The sequence below is a fragment of the Kryptolebias marmoratus genome, linkage group LG22 (assembly GCF_001649575.2).
Source record: "Kryptolebias marmoratus isolate JLee-2015 linkage group LG22, ASM164957v2, whole genome shotgun sequence".
NCBI classification, from domain to species: Eukaryota; Metazoa; Chordata; class Actinopteri; order Cyprinodontiformes; family Rivulidae; genus Kryptolebias; species Kryptolebias marmoratus.
Window position 1 is genome coordinate 17,803,172 of NC_051451.1, and position 17,909 is coordinate 17,821,080.

General features: G+C 41.7%; 1 protein-coding gene across 26 annotated transcripts in view; it reads left to right on the top strand.

Moving 5' to 3' along the window:
• The window catches only part of LOC108243499 (ankyrin-3), a 110,513-nt gene extending 92,866 nt beyond the window's left edge, over window positions 1-17,647 (top strand). For 17 of the 26 annotated variants that reach the window (XM_037973510.1, XM_037973517.1, XM_037973504.1 and 14 more), the window contains 11 exons: window positions 131-7,396; window positions 8,319-8,393; window positions 8,884-9,015; window positions 9,435-9,578; window positions 11,625-13,080; window positions 13,238-13,397; window positions 13,692-13,769; window positions 14,062-14,145; window positions 14,273-14,386; window positions 15,310-15,401; window positions 17,082-17,647. In XM_037973510.1, the coding sequence (XP_037829438.1) occupies window positions 131-7,396; window positions 8,319-8,393; window positions 8,884-9,015; window positions 9,435-9,578; window positions 11,625-13,080; window positions 13,238-13,397; window positions 13,692-13,769; window positions 14,062-14,145; window positions 14,273-14,386; window positions 15,310-15,381 (9,581 nt within the window). In that variant the 3' untranslated portion in view covers window positions 15,382-15,401; window positions 17,082-17,647. Of the gene's footprint in view, window positions 1-130; window positions 7,397-8,318; window positions 8,394-8,883; window positions 9,016-9,434; window positions 9,579-11,624; window positions 13,081-13,237; window positions 13,398-13,691; window positions 13,770-14,033; window positions 14,146-14,272; window positions 14,387-15,309; window positions 15,402-17,081 lie in introns of those variants that run through there. The other 9 variants (XM_037973524.1, XM_037973525.1, XM_037973523.1 and 6 more) reach the window with 6 other exon arrangements.
• The last annotated feature ends 262 nt before the right edge of the window (window positions 17,648-17,909 follow it).

Consider the following 17,909-nt stretch of genomic DNA (forward strand, 5'->3'; position numbering starts at 1 on the left):
ACTTTTCTATTGTACATAATGCCCTTTTTGACTGACTCAAATTTCTCTTTCTGGTTTTTATGTTTTATTTCCAATTATTTTATGTTTATTTTATGTTTATTTATTATTTTAATTTGACTTATTATTGAAGAAACAACTGATCGAAGTCCGACGAGAACACAGCCTTCTAGCTACCCTCACAAACCTGTCTTTTCAACAAGATCTTATCAGGCGTGGTCACCTGTTCCTGTCGCCCTCCCTGGCCAAGCCAAATCTGGGTTTGGCTCCCTCTCCAGCTCGTCATCCAACACACCTTCTGCCTCTCCATTAAAATCTGTATGGTCCATCAACTCTGCCTCTCCTATCAAGACCAATATCCCTGGATCACCTGCTTCCTCTGTAAAATCAGCTAGTGACACGGCCTCTCCCATCCGATCTTACAGAACCATTTCCTCTCCAATAAAAACTGTAATCAGCCAACCCCAGTACCCTATCCAGGTCACCCCCAGTCCCCTGGCCTCACCAGGTAAAAGTGTCCCAGATCCTTTGTCTATGAAAGGATTGGGGGCATTGTATGCTAGGCCTTCCCCCATTACTGCCTCTGGAGGAGGAAGTACTCATCTTGAAAGAACATCAATGGGCTTGACCCCTCCAACATCTCCCAAATCTTCTCTAAGTATGTTTAACTCTCCCCTCCCATATAAAGCTATGTTTGGAAGTTCTGCTGGCACATCCTCCTCCTCCTCCTCACCCATAAAAACCGTCCCAGGTCTTTCCTCTGTGCGGTCTTTTGCCTCAGACGCTACTAGCCCTGCAAGAAACTTGTTTTCTTCTCTTTCATCCACACTGAAGCCCAACAACTCTCCAAGTGCTGCAGCTCTAATTAATGGATCTGTGTCACATTCACAGTACCGCTCTTCTTCCCCAACATCTCTCACCAGCAGTCTGCAAGAGAGAATACAAGCAACCACCAATGCTGCCACTACAAGTGTCAATGCAGCCTTTGATGAGGTTGAAAAAACATTCAATTCTTGCTCTGCTGGTTATGGTACCCTCAAGTCCTTATCCTCTTCTGCATCCTCCTCATATCAGTCTATTCGGTCATCAGCTTCTGGTTCTCTTTACACCTCCCTGAGATCTTCTCCTAATGTCACCACTGCTGTAACCTCAAGTACAATGACTGTCCCGGTTTACTCTGTTATCAATGTGCTGCCAGAGCCCCAGTTTAAAAAGTTACCAGAAGTGTCCAAATCTGCTGCTGCTCTTCTGTCACCAAGAAAAACTATCCCATGTGATGTGAATGCTCAGTCCTCCTTTGCAAGAACTCTGTCCCCTATCAAATCCCCCCTTTTTCCTGCTAGCATCAAATCTATCACTACATCACCACTATCATCTAGCCAAGAGATTCTAAAGGATGTAGCTGAAATGAAAGAAGATTTGATACGAATGTCCGCCATTTTACAGACAGACCCAAATTCTACAGCCAGCAAAGGATTTCAGTCAGATTCTCCCAAGGAGGTTAGGATAGAAGATGAGGAGCCATATCGGATTGTGGAGAAAGTAAAACAAGACTTGGTAAAAGTAAGCGAAATCCTCACTAAAGATCCTGGGAAGGATAGTAGGACTTCCCTAGCAAGAGGCTCATTGGATGACATACACTTTTCAAAAGTACAAGTTGAGCAACCACCAAGCAATTGGAGCTATCCGCCAAGATATGAAACTGTGGTTTCTGAAGCCAGATCAAAAGCAATACCTGACAGAGATTTCAATCTCTCCAAAGTGGTTGACTACTTAGCCAATGATGTGGGGAGCAGCTCTTTTTCCAAAATACAAGACAGTAGGCATAAAGCAGATGATAGCAAAAGAGAAGTGGAGACCAAGGAGAAGCAGAAACGAGTCCTAAAACCAACTATAGCAGTTCAGGAGCATAAGCTCAAAATGCCTCCAACAAACATGCGGTCTTCACCTTCAGACAAGGAAATTGGTAAAGTAGCAGATGCACTTTCTGGAGGAGATGCTGTGCTAGAATCTCCAGATGATATATCTCATGAACAAGATAAAAGTCCTCTCTCAGACAGTGGGTTTGAGACCAGGAGTGAGAGGACACCTTCTGCCCCTCAAAGTGCAGAAGGCATGGGTCCCAAGGCCCTTTTTCAGGATATCCCAGTTCCACCAGTAATCACTGAGACAAGGACTGAAGTAGTGCATGTCATCAGGAGCTATGAGCCAGAGGATGACAAACAGCCTGCAATGGAGGACGCAAATCCTGTCAGAGTAATTGATTCAGATTTTAAAGGGCATCAGACTTCATCTCCATCAACTCCAGACCAACATAAGTGCTATTCGGTAAAAGCCAATGATGAAGACCCAATGGGTAAAGGGATGAGGGTAAAGGAAGAAACTCACATCACTACCACCACCAGGATGGTGTACCATAAACCACCAGGCAAAGAGGCAACATCAGAGAGATGTGAAGAAACAATGTCTGTGCGTGACATAATGAAGGCTTTTCAGTCTGGAAAGGACCCATCTAGAGAGCTGGCTGGACTGTTTGAACACAAGTCTACCAATGAAGATGCATCACTAAGAGTCCTTGAGGATATCAACTCCAAACCTAAGGTTGAAAGAATAATTGAGGTTCACATTGAAAAAGGCAATAAAACAGAACCAACAGAAGTAATTATCAGAGAGACAAAAAACCATGCAGAAAAGGAAATGTATTACTGCCCAGGCAGTAGACAAGAAGATGAGGAGCCTGAAGAGTCACTTCCAGTGTACCTTGACTCCCCCAGAGTGAACACACCAATGTCACAGGAAGAAGACAGTCGTCCTAGTTCAGCTCAGCTTGTGACAGATGATTCCTACAAAACATTAAAGCTACTTAGCCAGCAATCTGTAGAGTACCATGAAGATGAATCATCTGAACTTAGGGGCGAATCATACAATTTTGCTGAAAAAATGCTACTGTCTGAGAAATTTGACCAGTCTCATTCAGACACAGAGGAATATTTGAGAGATAGATCTCGGGTTCATTCACCAGACAGAGGCAGTCAGAGTAGAGGTAGGTCACTTGGGCCAAGAACAGAGTATGTATTTAGGTCTTCAAGGAACGTTTTTGACAAATCTGGACGAATGGCCAATGTTGATGATAACTTTGACAAACTGACACTTTTGCAATATTCTTCTGAGCCTGGCAGCCCAAAACAATCTGTTTGGATGCGTGTGTCAGATGACACACAAGTTAAGGATAGAGGACAAATTCTGTATGAGGACAGAGTGGATAGAACTGTTAAAGAGGCAGAGGAGAAACTCAGTGAGGTGTCTCAATTCTTTCGAGATAGAACAGAGCAGCTCAATGATGAACTTTCATCTCCAGAGAAGAAATCTCGCAGACCAGATTTCAGAGAATCACGATCAGGACCGAGTTCAACCCAGAGTAGCCCAGAGAGGTCATCTTATAAAAGTGGGGGTAGTGGGGAGGACTGGAGTAGAGAGAGGCTAAGAGACAGGTTTGGCTCAAGTGACAGAAAATGTGCCAGTTTACCCAGCAGTCCAGAAAGAAGATTATTGCTGCAATTCAGTGATGCAGACTCAAGAAAGCAAGGTGATGGAAAATCACATGCAAATGTAGGTGATAATCCTAAACCTTTTCAAATGTCTTCCTCTAAAGTTAGTGCAGTGAGGCTAAAGTTTGAGCAAGAGGCTCAAAAGCAAGATAGGAGTCCTCAAGTTGGCTCAAATTCTAACTCCCCTATCAGAAAACTGCAGGAAACTAAGCTACCTGTGTATCAGGTGTTTGCAGGTTCTAGTATGCCAAAAGCACCAAATAGTCCAGGAAACCAAAGGAAGACTGAATCAAATAAATTCTCACCCAAGCATGAAACCAGTGGTAACGATCAGGAAGAAAACAAAATATTAAAAACATGGGAGAGTCAAGGGTATAGACCTTCTAATCCCCAATCTCCCAAACTATCTAAATCTTCAATTCATGATACTACAAAAGATTGCAGTAGCAGTGACCAAAGACAAGAAACTACTAAGAAAATAATATATTCAGAATTTGTTGTTAGAGAAAGTCCAAATAGTAATGATGGTCTAAAAAAAAACTCGGAATCACAAATTCCTGTAAGAAAATCATCTAAATTCTCTGAAAATAACAAAACATCCTCTTTAAAATTAGATGGACCACATGAAAATTCAAGGTCTCATACACCTACTTTAGCTAAAAATCGGTTACACAGTAGCTCTGAATCCAATAAGTCTACTTGTGGATCATCAGTAGGAAAATCCACAATATCATCAGAGAGTAACCAGTCAAATGTAGTGTGTAATGGTGTTGATGGTGACCAAGTAGAGTATTTAGATCAAGTAACTCCTGTAGTTGTCACTGAGGGTTTTAAAGATATTAAACCCTTACCTGTGTATGTCAGCATCCAAGTAGGAAAGCAGTATGAGAAAGAAACAACCTCAGGGCAGCTGGGAACATACAAAAAGATAGTCAGTCATGAGAGTAGAACAGTGCATGAAACTAGAGGTACATTTTACACTGTCAAACAAAAGCAGGCTTCATCTCCACAAGGAAGTCCAGAAGATGACACTCTAGAGCAAGTTACTTTCATGGATAGTTCTGGGAAAAGCCCCGTCACCCCTGAGACCCCTAGCTCCGAGGAAGTAAGCCTGGCATCCAGAACACCAGACTCTGTAATAGGGTTCATGGCAGGCATGCCAAGCACTATCCCAGAGGAGTCTGAGGAGGAAGAGGGAAAAACATTTATCTATAAAGAGCCCTCAAAGGAAAAGTCCAAGCCAACTTCTTCAGAGAACCACAATAAAAAGCAGGATGAAGAAAGAGGAAAGTCAAAGGACAAAAGAGTTGCTTATATAGAGTTTCCACCCCCTCCTCCTTTAGAAGCGGAGCAGTCCGATGCTGAGAAAATAGCCTCATGTGCTTCATCTCAGACAGAGACAGAAATGATGGAAGTGAACCTGCAAGAAGAGCATGACAGGCACCTTTTAGCTGAGCCAATCATTAGAGTTCAGCCTCCATCCCCTATACCCCCTGGAGCTGATAACAGCGACTCAAGCGATGATGAGTCTGTCTTTCATCCCATCCCTGTCAAAAAGTATACCTTCAAAATGAAAGAAGAAGGAGAGAAACATCAGAAACACAAACGCTCAGAGAAAAGTGAAAATAATAAGGAATCTGGAGTTAATGGTGCAGTAAAGGGGGAGGATACCGACTTTGAACAAGATGGCAACGACCAGTCAGTTACCGACTGCTCCATAGCAACCACAGCTGAGTTCTCCCATGACACAGATGCAACTGAAATTGACTCTTTAGATGGGTATGACCTTCAGGATGAAGATGATGGACTGAGTGAGGACCCTAAAACATCTAGTCTGTCTACTGATGGAAAAACGGCTGATCGTTCATTTGGTCAATCTAAACTTGAGGTGATAGAAGAAGAGAAATATGAGGAAGGAGGAGATAATGGAAAGGCTAAAAGCAGCACATCTACAGCAAAAAGTAGTGGGGATGAAAAAGACTATACCCTTGAAGGAAGACACCCTGATAGGCAGAGTTTTGCAGAAAATTATTTTGGATACCAGCTTCAGGAGGAGCTGAATTCAACTTTCAAAACTGTTGCCACCAAAGGTCTGGACTTTGACCCTTGGTCTACAAAAGGGGTTGATAATGACGGGGTTTTTGAGTCCAAAACAAAAGAAGAGGACCCCAAGCCCTTCAGTTTATCAGTGGAGGACAAATCACAGGCTACAACACCTGACACAACCCCTGCCCGAACACCAACTGATGAGAGCACACCGACTAGTGAGCCTAACCCCTTCCCTTTCCATGAAGGGAAGATGTTTGAGATGACCCGCAGTGGTGCTATTGACATGAGCAAGCGGGACTTTGTTGAAGAGAGGCTTCAGTTTTTCCAGATTGGTGAGCATTCCTCTGACCCTAAAACAGGGGAAAAGGGGAGAGGGGGCAAGATCCTGGGGGTACTTCCCTCTCAGTCAAAAACAGGGGAGAGGTCCTCAGTAGATGGGAAAGTGAAGGTTCTAGCTACTAGCGATACTACCTTAGACAGCAACACTATATCAACAACACCAGCAGCAACTACAGCAAAATGCAGCCCTGCACAGCCTGGCAGTGACACAGGCTATGTTGGTACTGATAACCCTGCCTGTGAAGCCATAGCTGAGACTGCCTCATCCTGCACAATCACAGCCTCAAAGGTTGATTCCAAATTACGAACTCCTATTAAAATGGGCATAGCTGCCTCTATAACTGTGAAAAAAGACTCAGGGGATCTCATTGATTGTAAAGCTGAAATATCAGAGGGTCAGATGGTGCCAGAATACATTAGTATAGAGAGTCGGTGTACAGAGAAACAGCGTAGCAGTCATTCTGAGTCCAGACAAGAAAAGAGAGACTACCCTTCTGAAAACTCCAACAACAACAATAACCTTGAGTCCTCCAGTGTTCAGGCCAACTATATTCAGTGTGGCAGTGTGGTATTTAATTTGCAGTCCTCCTCTGAGCCCACCCTTCAAAAAGCTAGCAGAATAGAAACATTGTGCTGTAGGGATAAGGATGAGAGAGTGGAACTGCACAACAGCAGTAAGGTGCAGGAGCAGAAAAATGAAACTGTTAAAGAAAATGAGGTAAAGCAGCCCAAGTCTAGGCTTCCAGTTAAAGCATCAGGTTGGTCATTTCATACACAGGGAACAGCCATTGGCAAGCAGAAGCCCAAACAAGCAGTAACAGTTGAGGTCAGGAAAAGAGGAGTGCCAGTCATAGCCAAAGTAGAGCCTAGATCAAGGATACCAATCAAAGATGTTAAGAAGAGTAGTCCTGCTGCAACAGCTAGCTTACCTGTTTCAGTTCGGAATACCTCACAGCCTACAAAAACATCGAACACAGAAAGAACAGCCATAAAGTTGCCCACAAGATTACCACTTAAGGACAGACATCAGTTCAGCAGTGTCACAAGTGAGGGGGCATCTAGAGAGAATAAACAGGAAAACCCTAGTGAGCTTTGTAAGCGCACCATCGAATACTTTAAGGACATTAGCGGGGAGACGATAAAGTTGGTGGACCGCCTGTCAGACGAGGACAAAAAGACGCAGACAGAGCAGTCGGAGGAAGACAGCACCTCCCGAAGCACCTCTCTGTCGGACGCCTCCCAGCCTTCCCAGCCCTCCCAGCCCTCCCAGCCCTCCCGCTCATCCAGGTCTGGTAGAGGTTCGAGGGCTGAGGCCGGGGCCGCGTCCGTAAGGGCAAAGGTGGCGACGACGGACAGGGCTTCCGGCAGTGAGAGGAGCAGGAGGAGTAGGCGGACTGGTGGGAAGGAGGGCAGTCAGGGACTCACAGGGTCTCGAACGCCTCCCATCGCGGAGATCAAGCCTAGTTTGTAAAACTTTCACACTATGTTTAAAATACATCTATATATTTGAATATTTCACTTTTAGTTGCATGACATTGTTGTGATCATTTAATGGATTGATGGAATGCCTGTGGCGTGTTTACATGCTTTCCTCAAAACAGTAGCTGTCATTTAAATTTTTTTTTTTGTTATTGATGTACTGTGTACTGTGCTGTCAGTGTCACAAGATTCTCTTCCCTCCCTTTTCCTCTTTCAACCCTGTTAAACATAAGAAACCAAGCATGTCAGTAGAGATGACTGGACACTGGCACAACCAGTCCTATGTTTGACAATTTCCTGGTCTATCTGTCTATTTGTCTGTGCAGGATGGTTACTGACCTATTGTAATTGTTTGTTGTAGAATTCTTCATGTAATTGTCCTTGATTCTAACCAGTGTTTACAAATAACACAAAGTAGCGTGTTTGCATGGTCACATTTTAGATTTTAGAATTGTAGAACTATAAGTCTGTCATTGAGGATCACATTGTGCTTTTTGTGTATTTGTCATGACACTTACTGCCTGCTTAAAAGATACATACCACAAACAGTCACAGAGGACCACTTAGATTTATAGACACATTTAAGTTGACCATAATGTCTGTAGTAAGAAATATCCTTTTCTTGCCATCTTGGAGTAAATACTACACTAAGCTAAATTACTTTGATATTATAACTACTGCTGGTAATTCTGACAAAAATGCTTTCATTGTCATCAGTTACTTGACAAAAATTTTGAGATGCAGCAAAAATATTTTATTTATTTTTCTCCCAGTGGCTGTAAAGATTTAGAGATGAACAAGTGGCCAGAAAAGGAAAATAGCTCATTTAATTTTCTCTCACATTAACCTAAAGGGGATGAAGAATGTTCATTATAATAATGTTTTGTTCTCCTCTGTCATCATCAGGTCCCCAAAGTCCTTGTGAGCGAACAGACTTGCGCATGGCTATTGTTGCAGATCACCTAGGACTCAGTTGGACAGGTCACAATCAAATTGCATTTCTCCTTTTCCTAATAACCTTGTTTGGTTCCGTTTTCTTCTAGAATTGTGTTGTTTACTGCCATCTTCAGGCTAGATAAACCCAACAGTAAAGCATTAAAATACAGTACTGCATTTTACTGATGACCTTATAGATGGTAAAGTACATTACTGCTACGTTACTAGGGGCTCAGAGCTCAATTCATCACATGCGTAAGGGCTCTGATGTAAACCTTTCAACACTGTTGTGTGTCTGCACATTTTCAAATTCATCTACAGGACTTGGATTTGCAGAGTATATGTTCAATGTGAACCTTTGTAATTATTTTCATGGTTGCCTTGCCTGACACAAAATGTTCATAAACAAAATATTTTTTTAGGAAAATGTTGACCTAAAAAGTTCCTTTTTAGGGATTAATTAATACTTCTGTGTTTTGGGCTACATTATATCTTCTGTATTAAAGTTTGAGTTGCATTTTGTGTCATTTCACAGAGCTGGCTCGGGAAATGAACTTCACAGTGGATGAGATCAACCACATCAGGCTTGAGAACCCCAACTCTCTGACAGCACAAAGCTTCATGCTTCTGAAAAAATGGGTCAGTCGAGAAGGGAAAAATGCCACAAGTAAGTCTGTTTTTACATCTAAAGATCTTATTTTTTCTTTTCATTTTCTTACAGTCCTGCTTCTTATCAAAGGCAAAAAGTTTGTCTCTTAAGTGTTATTTAAGGGGTTAGGGCCTTTTGGCTCAGGGCTATGGTCAGGGTCTCCTCAGGGTTTAAATGGAATCCTGTAAAATAGTTTTTTTTTTTCTTTGCTTTAGTCATTTGTACATACATTTCCTTATTGTTCTTTCTACCCTCCTCTCTGTCCTTTTTTGTTTGTTTTGCCATAACTTCCATTTCTTATTTGTTCTCAAATTTATTTAGATTAGGCCTTTTTAAATTTAGCAAAGCATTGGAATAATCCGTTTTTTCACACGTTTTTGAGGAATTTTGTTTGTTTGTTTTTGACTCAGGAACACTTTTCCTGCTTTTTTTCACAGCGGATGCCTTATCAGCAGTGCTGACCAAAGTCAATCGGATGGATATTGTGACTTTACTGGAGGGTCCAATATTTGACTATGGTAACATTTCAGGCACGAGATGTTTTGCAGATGATAACGCTGTTTTCCGGGATCATGCTGATGGTAAAGTTTATCTCTACTTAGCTGATTTCTTACCTCTCCCTGCTACCTTTTTTGTTAATGTGCAAATCCTAGTGTAATTCTAAATGCATGTTGCATACTAAAAACTGCTGTAAATGTTCCTCAGTTATGTCTTTACTTCTTTAGAAGTTATTTAACTTTGTAGAGTCTGCTTTTTTTCCATTTATTAAGTTAATCTCTTCTAGTTCTCCTCCAGTTCCTCTGAGCCTTCCTTGGATAGATGAGAGAATCTGTGAAACCAAACTGCCTCTCCTCCTCCTCCTCCTCCTCCTCCTCTTCCTGCATCCCTTTACCTCCCCATTATATTAGGAGCCACTGATAACAGCATATAAAAGCTCTTAACCAAATTAGGAGCTACCACATGTGCCTTCTCCCAGTTTTTCCACATTATTCATCATTTGTCTCATTTCACAAGCATGTTTCAGGTTTATAAGTGTTTTATGTATTTTTTCTTTTTTCTTTCTCCATTTCCCATGTTTTTTTGCATGTTCTTTCCTCTGTCCTTTTGTCACAGTATGTGTGATTATCCCTTTAACTCCTGGAAGCACTGAAACAGCCTTCATCTTGGGGGCTCAAAATCCCATTTATCCAACACCTACACAAACTCCTCCACCCATTCCCCTCACACCTACACAAGCAGCGAACTGCCGTCCCTTTTCCTCACGTCGTTCTCCTAGTTATGAGTCCTCTATTTCGCTGAAAGACTTGGCTCCTTCAGCAGCCCTTGAGCCTTCTTCATTCACCTGCCTCTCTTGTCGTTCCTCATGCCTCGTTCCTCAGAGCTGCTCTGCAGAGTCTTGTCAATCCCCTGTTTTCTCTTTCTTGCCCCGTCTGTCCTCCCCAATCCCTCTGATCACCTCACCCTTACCTTATTCTGCTCCTAACTCGCCATCACCCTTTTCAATCACATCTAATCCAATTTCTCCCTTATCTGTCTCAGCCACACCCACTCCAATCCTTCCACAAGCAGAAACTGTCACCGTTTCGCTCACATTATCTGGCTTATCCTCTGACCAATCTTGTCAAACTACATCCACCATCAAAACCACCTCCACGCCAACCATCTTCACTGCCATACATTCCTCTGATGATCCTAACTTATTTCATCCTAACGCTACACCTGTTGCACCCATCCTGTCCTCAGCCCCAGCGTCCCCCTCTATCAGCGTCTCTCCAAGCAAAGAGTCTTTAGTGGCTCAGCTGGCCTCCTCCTCCTCTCGCCCTGTTTCTCCTCTCTCCATTTGTACTCTTCCTCCCATCTCCCCCTCAGGTTCTCGTTGTCCCAGCTCCAGTCCTCCCTCTCCTCCTCTCCGCTCGCTGTCTCCCTGTCCTGTTTGCCAGTGCAAGTGTATGCCCTCAGTCGCCCCACCTCCTGCTCAAACTCACATTGATCCATCTAAAATGGAAATATTCATTTAGTTTTCTCTCTCTTATTTGTCTTGTATCTTCTTTTTGACTCTTCCTCCTTCACATCTCTCATCTGTCATCTCTATCATGTGAGCATGTAACAGAATACCCTGGCAAAATAAAAAAAATTAACAATATCATCATATCCCATGCTACGATTAAAGTGGCCTTATGGTGCCTCTAATGTGTTCCACTTTTAGCCTCCCACCTTTCTAAAACTATAGCATTAACACTTCCTGAATGTCAAAATTCACATTAAATCTAAATTAGTTTTTATGACTAATGTCATTTGATATCATTTTATAAATAATAAAAAAGTTTATTTAATTATATACATTAATTGTATGTTTTAAATATTACATTTTTGAAATACATTGTAAGATTTATACATTAATTGCAATTTGCTGGATTTTATTTTATTTTTTCATATTTTTTTGTCACATTACTGGAGCACACCTTAGTGGGTGTCTGAATACATGCTTTGCACTTCAGTCTCTGCCTCCATGTCATAATGTCATATGGTGTTTGTGCTCAGATTTCTGTGGGGTTTCTGTGTGTGTTGTATGCTTTTGTGGCTTCCATATGTGTTTGTCTGTACATTTGTCATCCTGTCACCTACAGATATTCAGAGCATTCTCGCGGAGCTGCAGTCTCCTGCCGCTCTGCAGTCCAACCCCTACTTCCTGGAACCTGAGCTCCCAGTCACCCCCATCCCTTCCCTTGCCCACCATCAACAGTACCATTACCCAGATCCAGACACCCCTTTACAAACCGACACCCAGCCTCAGCTTCCACCTGAGAGTGTGGAGGTGGAGCCTTGTAGCAGAGAGCCAGACAGCCCCCCTAAGAGTCCCCCCAGACCTTGTGAGCTTGTCCTGAGCATCCCTACCTTTGAACTTCCCGAGCCTGATCCCTCTAAGGTCAGAAAGCCCCACATCGCTTTGAACGACCAGCTGCTTTTGAGCGAAGAGGAAGACAAGTCTGTTCATGAGGTGGAGCCCACTCACAAGCCCAGGTCGCCATCCTTCCCAACGATGTGTGACTTAGACGTTGATATGGCATACTCTACATCCTCCCCTTCACTTTCATCCGTGTCATCAATAACTCCATCATCCCCTGATAGAGCTCAAGTGAGTGATGGAGGAGAACAGCTGGGTGTCTTGAATGAGGTGAAAGAAGATGCTGGTTGGAAAGCAAGGGAAATGGAAGTGACAGAAGAAATAGAGAAAGTTGTTGAGATGGTTGCAGCACAATTAGCAGAAGACAACAGATTGGTTGAAAAGTGGGTAGAACAGGATTTGATAAAAAACGTGGAAAGAAAGTGTGAGATGATTACAAAAGACAGGTCCAGGATGGCAGATGAACATATCATTTTGGTAGAACAGAAGTGGTCTGCTGAGCAGGAAAAAAATGAAATGAATGAGAAGTGTGACCTTATTCAAGATGGGAGTAAGGAAGAAGCATGCGAGGTGGAGAAAACTGAAAACATTCAGCATCAGAGCCTCAGTCTGATAGAAACTGAGCAAAAAGTGGAAAAAGGTGCAACAGAAGCAGAAACTAACAAAGAGGATATTGATCAAACATCTGACATTCAAAAAGTTCACGAGGGCTGTGGGGAAAGCATCCAGCAGGAGGACAAAATGCATGACACTGATGGAGAACTGCAGCTTGAAGATAAAGATATTTTTGTTACATCAGAAGAAAATCTGGCACCAGAAGACCAGTCTGTGGCTGACCTCTCCCCTCAGGCCTGGGATGAAGCACTTAAGCAACTCCAGCCCAGTGAGTCTGGGTCCAATGAGGAAGAAGAAGAGGAGGAGAGAGGCAAAGAAGTCCAAGATGAGGCATTAGCATCTTTATTGGAAGAGATGAAGAAGGAAGAAGGCTCAGAGGAGAAGGAGGAGGATGACAAAGAGATGACGGAATCCAGAGATCCAGAGGGTACTGAAGAGGTTGAACATGCAGACAAAAACATATGTTCACTTTTAGGTTGGCACAGTGATTCATCCAGTGTCAATGTGGAACCGCCAACACCGGGCCGCAGCGTCAGCTCAGACCTGCTCGACAAACAGGAAAGGTACAAATAAAACCCAACTATACTGTCCAAACAGAGACCTCTGTAAAGTATTAACTACTTCAGAAATTTTACCGCTAGTATCTAATAAACCTTATCAGACTTTTTTTTTTTTTTAGATGGTCTTGTAATTAAACATTTTGTGTTTCTTATCAAACAGCCAAGAAAACTCCAGTGACTCCATCACTTCCTCGTCTCGGGCAGAATCAGGGAGGTCCCGGCAGAATGGCAATAATTCAAAGCACTCACCTCAGGACGGCTCATCAGAATCATCAAATGGCAGGAAGGATGGAACTCTGGGGTCTGAGAAAAAAGTTCAGGTAAAGACATCAATTAGAATCCAAATAAAAAGAGAAAAAACATCCTAAATGGTCATTACAAAAGTAAATAATGCAGCTGTCTTTTCCTCCTGAATGAAAGCATTATACAGTAATGCGGTTCAGTTTTTGAAGGGGAAATTCCCAACCTATGGAACTGTGTATATGTTCTGTTATTCCAAGTTTCTCTAGTTTGACGCAGCCAACCACGGAGTTCCAGCTCGAACACCAACATAAAGTGAAGTAACAAATCCGTGTACCACTGTTGTGTAATTTCCTGTGTGATCCCCTCCACAGCGAGTTAGTGTAGAATCTGGTTCAGAGGAAGAACAGACCGTAACCACCAGAATCTACAGACGCCGTCTCATTTTAAAGGTGAAAGCCTGGAACTGAGGCTCGCTGGGTTTTGGTTTGGTTTAGTTTAGTTTTTACCGCTACATCTGGTGTGTGTGCTCTTGTAGTTTTGCTTTGTGTTCCTATAGGTTTGCTACTGACCGTGCCACAATTTTTGACTTTATACTAACTGGGTCTCTGTCTGACATGAACATTCTTTTCTCTTGAGGTTTCCTTGCGGTGTGGTGATGGGGGAAGGATTATTTTTCCTCTTTCTTATCGTGTTTTGTCGTCAACAAATTGTAGCTCGTGTGCTAACCACAGACACTTGCAGGGGGAGGAAGCAAGAAATATCCCGGGCGAGTCTGTCACCGAGGAACACTATATGGACAAGGATGGGAACCTCATCAGTAGAAAAGTAATGTATAAATGTTTTCCTGTGTCTCTTTTAGCTCTGGAATTCAAGCGAGAGAGAGAGAGAGAGGGGGGTTTGTTTAAAACAGGCTAACTTTCTTCTTTTGTTAACATTCTTCTGCTTTGGCCAGGTGATCAGAAAGGTTATTCGACGGGTGTCAACTCCTACACCAGAAAAGCAAGGAGGTAGCAGGTGGCACAGCGACCTCCAGCTCAGTCCCACTCTGCAGGATTTTGAGTCAGAGGTTGGCATGAAGACACCTTTTTAACTGTGTTGCTTCAAGGTTTAATCCTTATCTGGATATAGTTTTCTTCTTCTGAGAGTACATCATTTGCTATGACAGTGTAATCACTGAGATGTGAATGGAAAATCAAAGGTTTGACTTAAAGTTGTACTGAAGATTCATGGACGCTTACCTCACAGTAGACCTGACATAAGAAAATATTCTTTTTGATGTGAATGCAGTTACAAGCAGCCTTTTCTACTACATTAAATTCACTGATGAACTTTAAAGTTCATTAAGAGGACAGCTAGAATTGGGTTTATATTGGTTAAGAAGTAACGCTCATTTATGTTTGAGTGCAGCTTTAAATAAAAAAAAAACAATACATCTGTTCAATGTTATTGTTCTTTTCTGTCATTTTTTTTTGTTGATTGTATTGGGATCACTTTTTTTCACTAACTCAGGGAAAGGTGAATCGAGGTGCAACCTTGCATGGTGTTTTTGTGCAGTATCTATTGTTTTTGAATACAAAAGAAGAAGCTGACTGCTTTGCTTTTGACTGTTTTACTGGTCTGTCAACATGACAACTAATGAGTGCTGTGATTTTTGTGGTGAAAATACAGTCTACCGTTGTTGTTTCTAACTCTACTCATAAAAACATTTTTCCTTTTCTAGGTATAACTGGTGTGGTGTGGGTTCTAATTACACTTTATAATAAAGCAGTTACTAACCTTTGCAACTGTCAAAACATAAACTGCTTTGAAAAAAAGCACTACAAAAAGGCAAACGTTTCATTTAAGATCACTCCCAGTACAGCGTGGTGTGTCATGCTTGATTTTCCCTTTGCTTTTCAGATTTATTGTCAGTTTCAGCCTGTTTTCATGTTGACATAGGAAAAGGAAGGGATTTATTGGAATAAATTTCTCTATGTTTGTGTTTTGTAGCAGGGAGAAACATCAAGGAAAAGCAGGCGGCCAGATGAGAGAAGATCAGGGGATAAAAAGCACCACTCATAGGGATGGTTTTGTCTCAGCAGGTACAGTAGTCTTAGAATATCCCTACAATTTAGTGTTTTTTTTACATATCAGTATTTTACATATTCTCATATGTAATAATAATGAATAAACTCTATTTGTTAGACATCCTGTTGTATTGCATGCAGGTTGGATGTCATGGTTTCCTGAGACAATAAAGGAAATTGAGTCTCACTTATAATGTTATTACAGTGTAAAATGTGTTCATTTTAGGGGAGGGGGAGGTTGTAGTCATTTTCATCTCATTATTCTGCACATTGAGTTTCTAAACACGAGCAGAAATGCAAACAAGACTTTTTTTCAGTTTCAGCAGAAGCTGTGTGCTGTAACAGTTTGTTGTCAAGCAAAAGGCTGTGAGCTGTCAGCTTCCATCACACCAAAGCTGTTTAGTAATCAACAGCTATGCTGCACAGGCGAGCCAAGCAGTTTAATGTGAAAAGAAAAAGTTGTCAAAACGTATTTATTGCTTGAAAGTTTCATTGTATTTTGAAACAAATAGCTTTGTTTTTTTGTTTCTGTGAATTTGTTCAATGACTAAGCTTCAGTGTAATAGCTACTGGACTAAGTTTATTACACAAACTGGAATTTGCAGCTGTTTTTGGCACTAAATGCAAAATGTAGAATAAGGTTTTATTAATCCTTCAAATTTCTCCATACTGTAGTTAAAAGTAATAGTATATGATTGTGTATTTCTTGTCAATTTGGATGATGATTATAGGTACACTTGTGTGCAGTAATTCAAAGAAGCAGGCAAGCAGATGTTGCAGATTTTGCTGCTTGCGTCTCTTCATGTATTCACAAATGAACTCTAAGACGGAGCCTCAGTAGTAGTTGCTGCATGATTTTCCTTCTTGTACAAAATAAATGAATAATGACTGTTGCTGCATGTTCAGTCTCATCCTGCCAAATGAATATCGGATCAATTGAATAATGAAAATCTGAAGAAGTTACTACAGTCTTCAGTGTAAGAGCGGCGTTCATCTCATCAGTTAACCTCTGCGAGATCTTAAAAATAATGCTAAATGTTCCTTCAACCACCCAGATGAACACAGTCAGTGTGAAAGGCTGACTGGCCTGAACCTGCTTATCTCCTGGCAGCATTTCTGCCATCTGAGTGTGTGTGAATGGGACGACAGATACAAAGAGAACAGACCTGATTGGTAGTACACACCTCGCCATTATATTGCCCTGCTAATGCTCTCGATGCCCGTTTTTGTCCGCTAAATCCACAACTCACAACAGCATTGTAGCATCCTAAAAGAGTTTTTTGATCCCACTGGCCAGACCGTTAATCCCTGCTATACTGCTCGCTCTAATGTTATGTTTGCAGTGAATCATTCCATCTGCGCACAGCTGACTTAGAAATAAACCAGCACTGCTGTGAAATCTGGCAAAGAGTTTCTATAGTAACAGGGGTCACCATAACAACCCACCTACTATCAGGTTTTGTCATTATGTCATATAAAGAAATAGAAGATTTTGACAAGAAGTGGGTTCAGATGGGCAGAAATAGTTCTGCCTTTTTATGAAAGTCAAAATGTAAATAAAGATTTTTAAGATAGATAAGATATTCCTTAAGAATGTGATTTTTTTTTTTGTAAAGAAGTCCTGTCAATTTTATTTAATAAACTTAAGTTACAGTACATGTGCTGAAATGTTTGATGTAATATTTTGTCTTACAGGTCTTCAGTAACCAAGTTAGGTGTTTCCTGGGAACTGGTGTTCAAACGGGCTGTGGAGTTCCAGTGTGAGAACTTAAAGGCAAAGGTCCAGTCTGCAACTTTCTGCTTCACACAAATGTTTTTAACCCGAGAGGAGTCAACCCTTCTGATTTACGCATGAGCATGAAAAAACTCACTCCTGGTCAACCGAAAGATCCAGAGCTTCTCACTCTTTGACCGCGGTGGACCAGTGGACAGTGATTCTGCTTCCTGTTTTGTGTGAAACAATTCGTGCCATGGGGTCCACCGATGGTGCGAGAGCTTTTCTGAGGAGCACCATTCGTTGTGAACACAGCAAAGACTCCACACTGGCGCAACTGTGACCAAAGATGGCACAAGAGCTCAATGCACATGAGGGGGCTAAAAAGAAAGAACACAGAAACACACACACACACACACACACACAAAACATCTAATGGAACATTTCTGACCCAACTTCAACACTCGCCTTATAGATTTTTTTCTCAAACCCATAGTTGACAGGACGTGAACTGTTTTGGGATTTTTTTTTTTTCTTTTCTTTTTTTGGAAACTTAAACTAACACAAAAGCTTTTTTCTGTATACAAAAAGACTGTGTGTATAATTCTTAAATAAAGGGTAAGTTAGTGGTGAGAATGCACTGAGGAGAAATGAGCTTTTCAAGTGCTTTCATAACCTACCAGAAACGATTTCACTTTTAAAAAGGTTTGAGTGTATCTTCACAACTTCTTGTATAATTAATTATTAGAGCAGGTATAATGTTTGTATATGGGTGGGGGGGAGGGGTAAAAAAAGAAAAAATGCTGGTT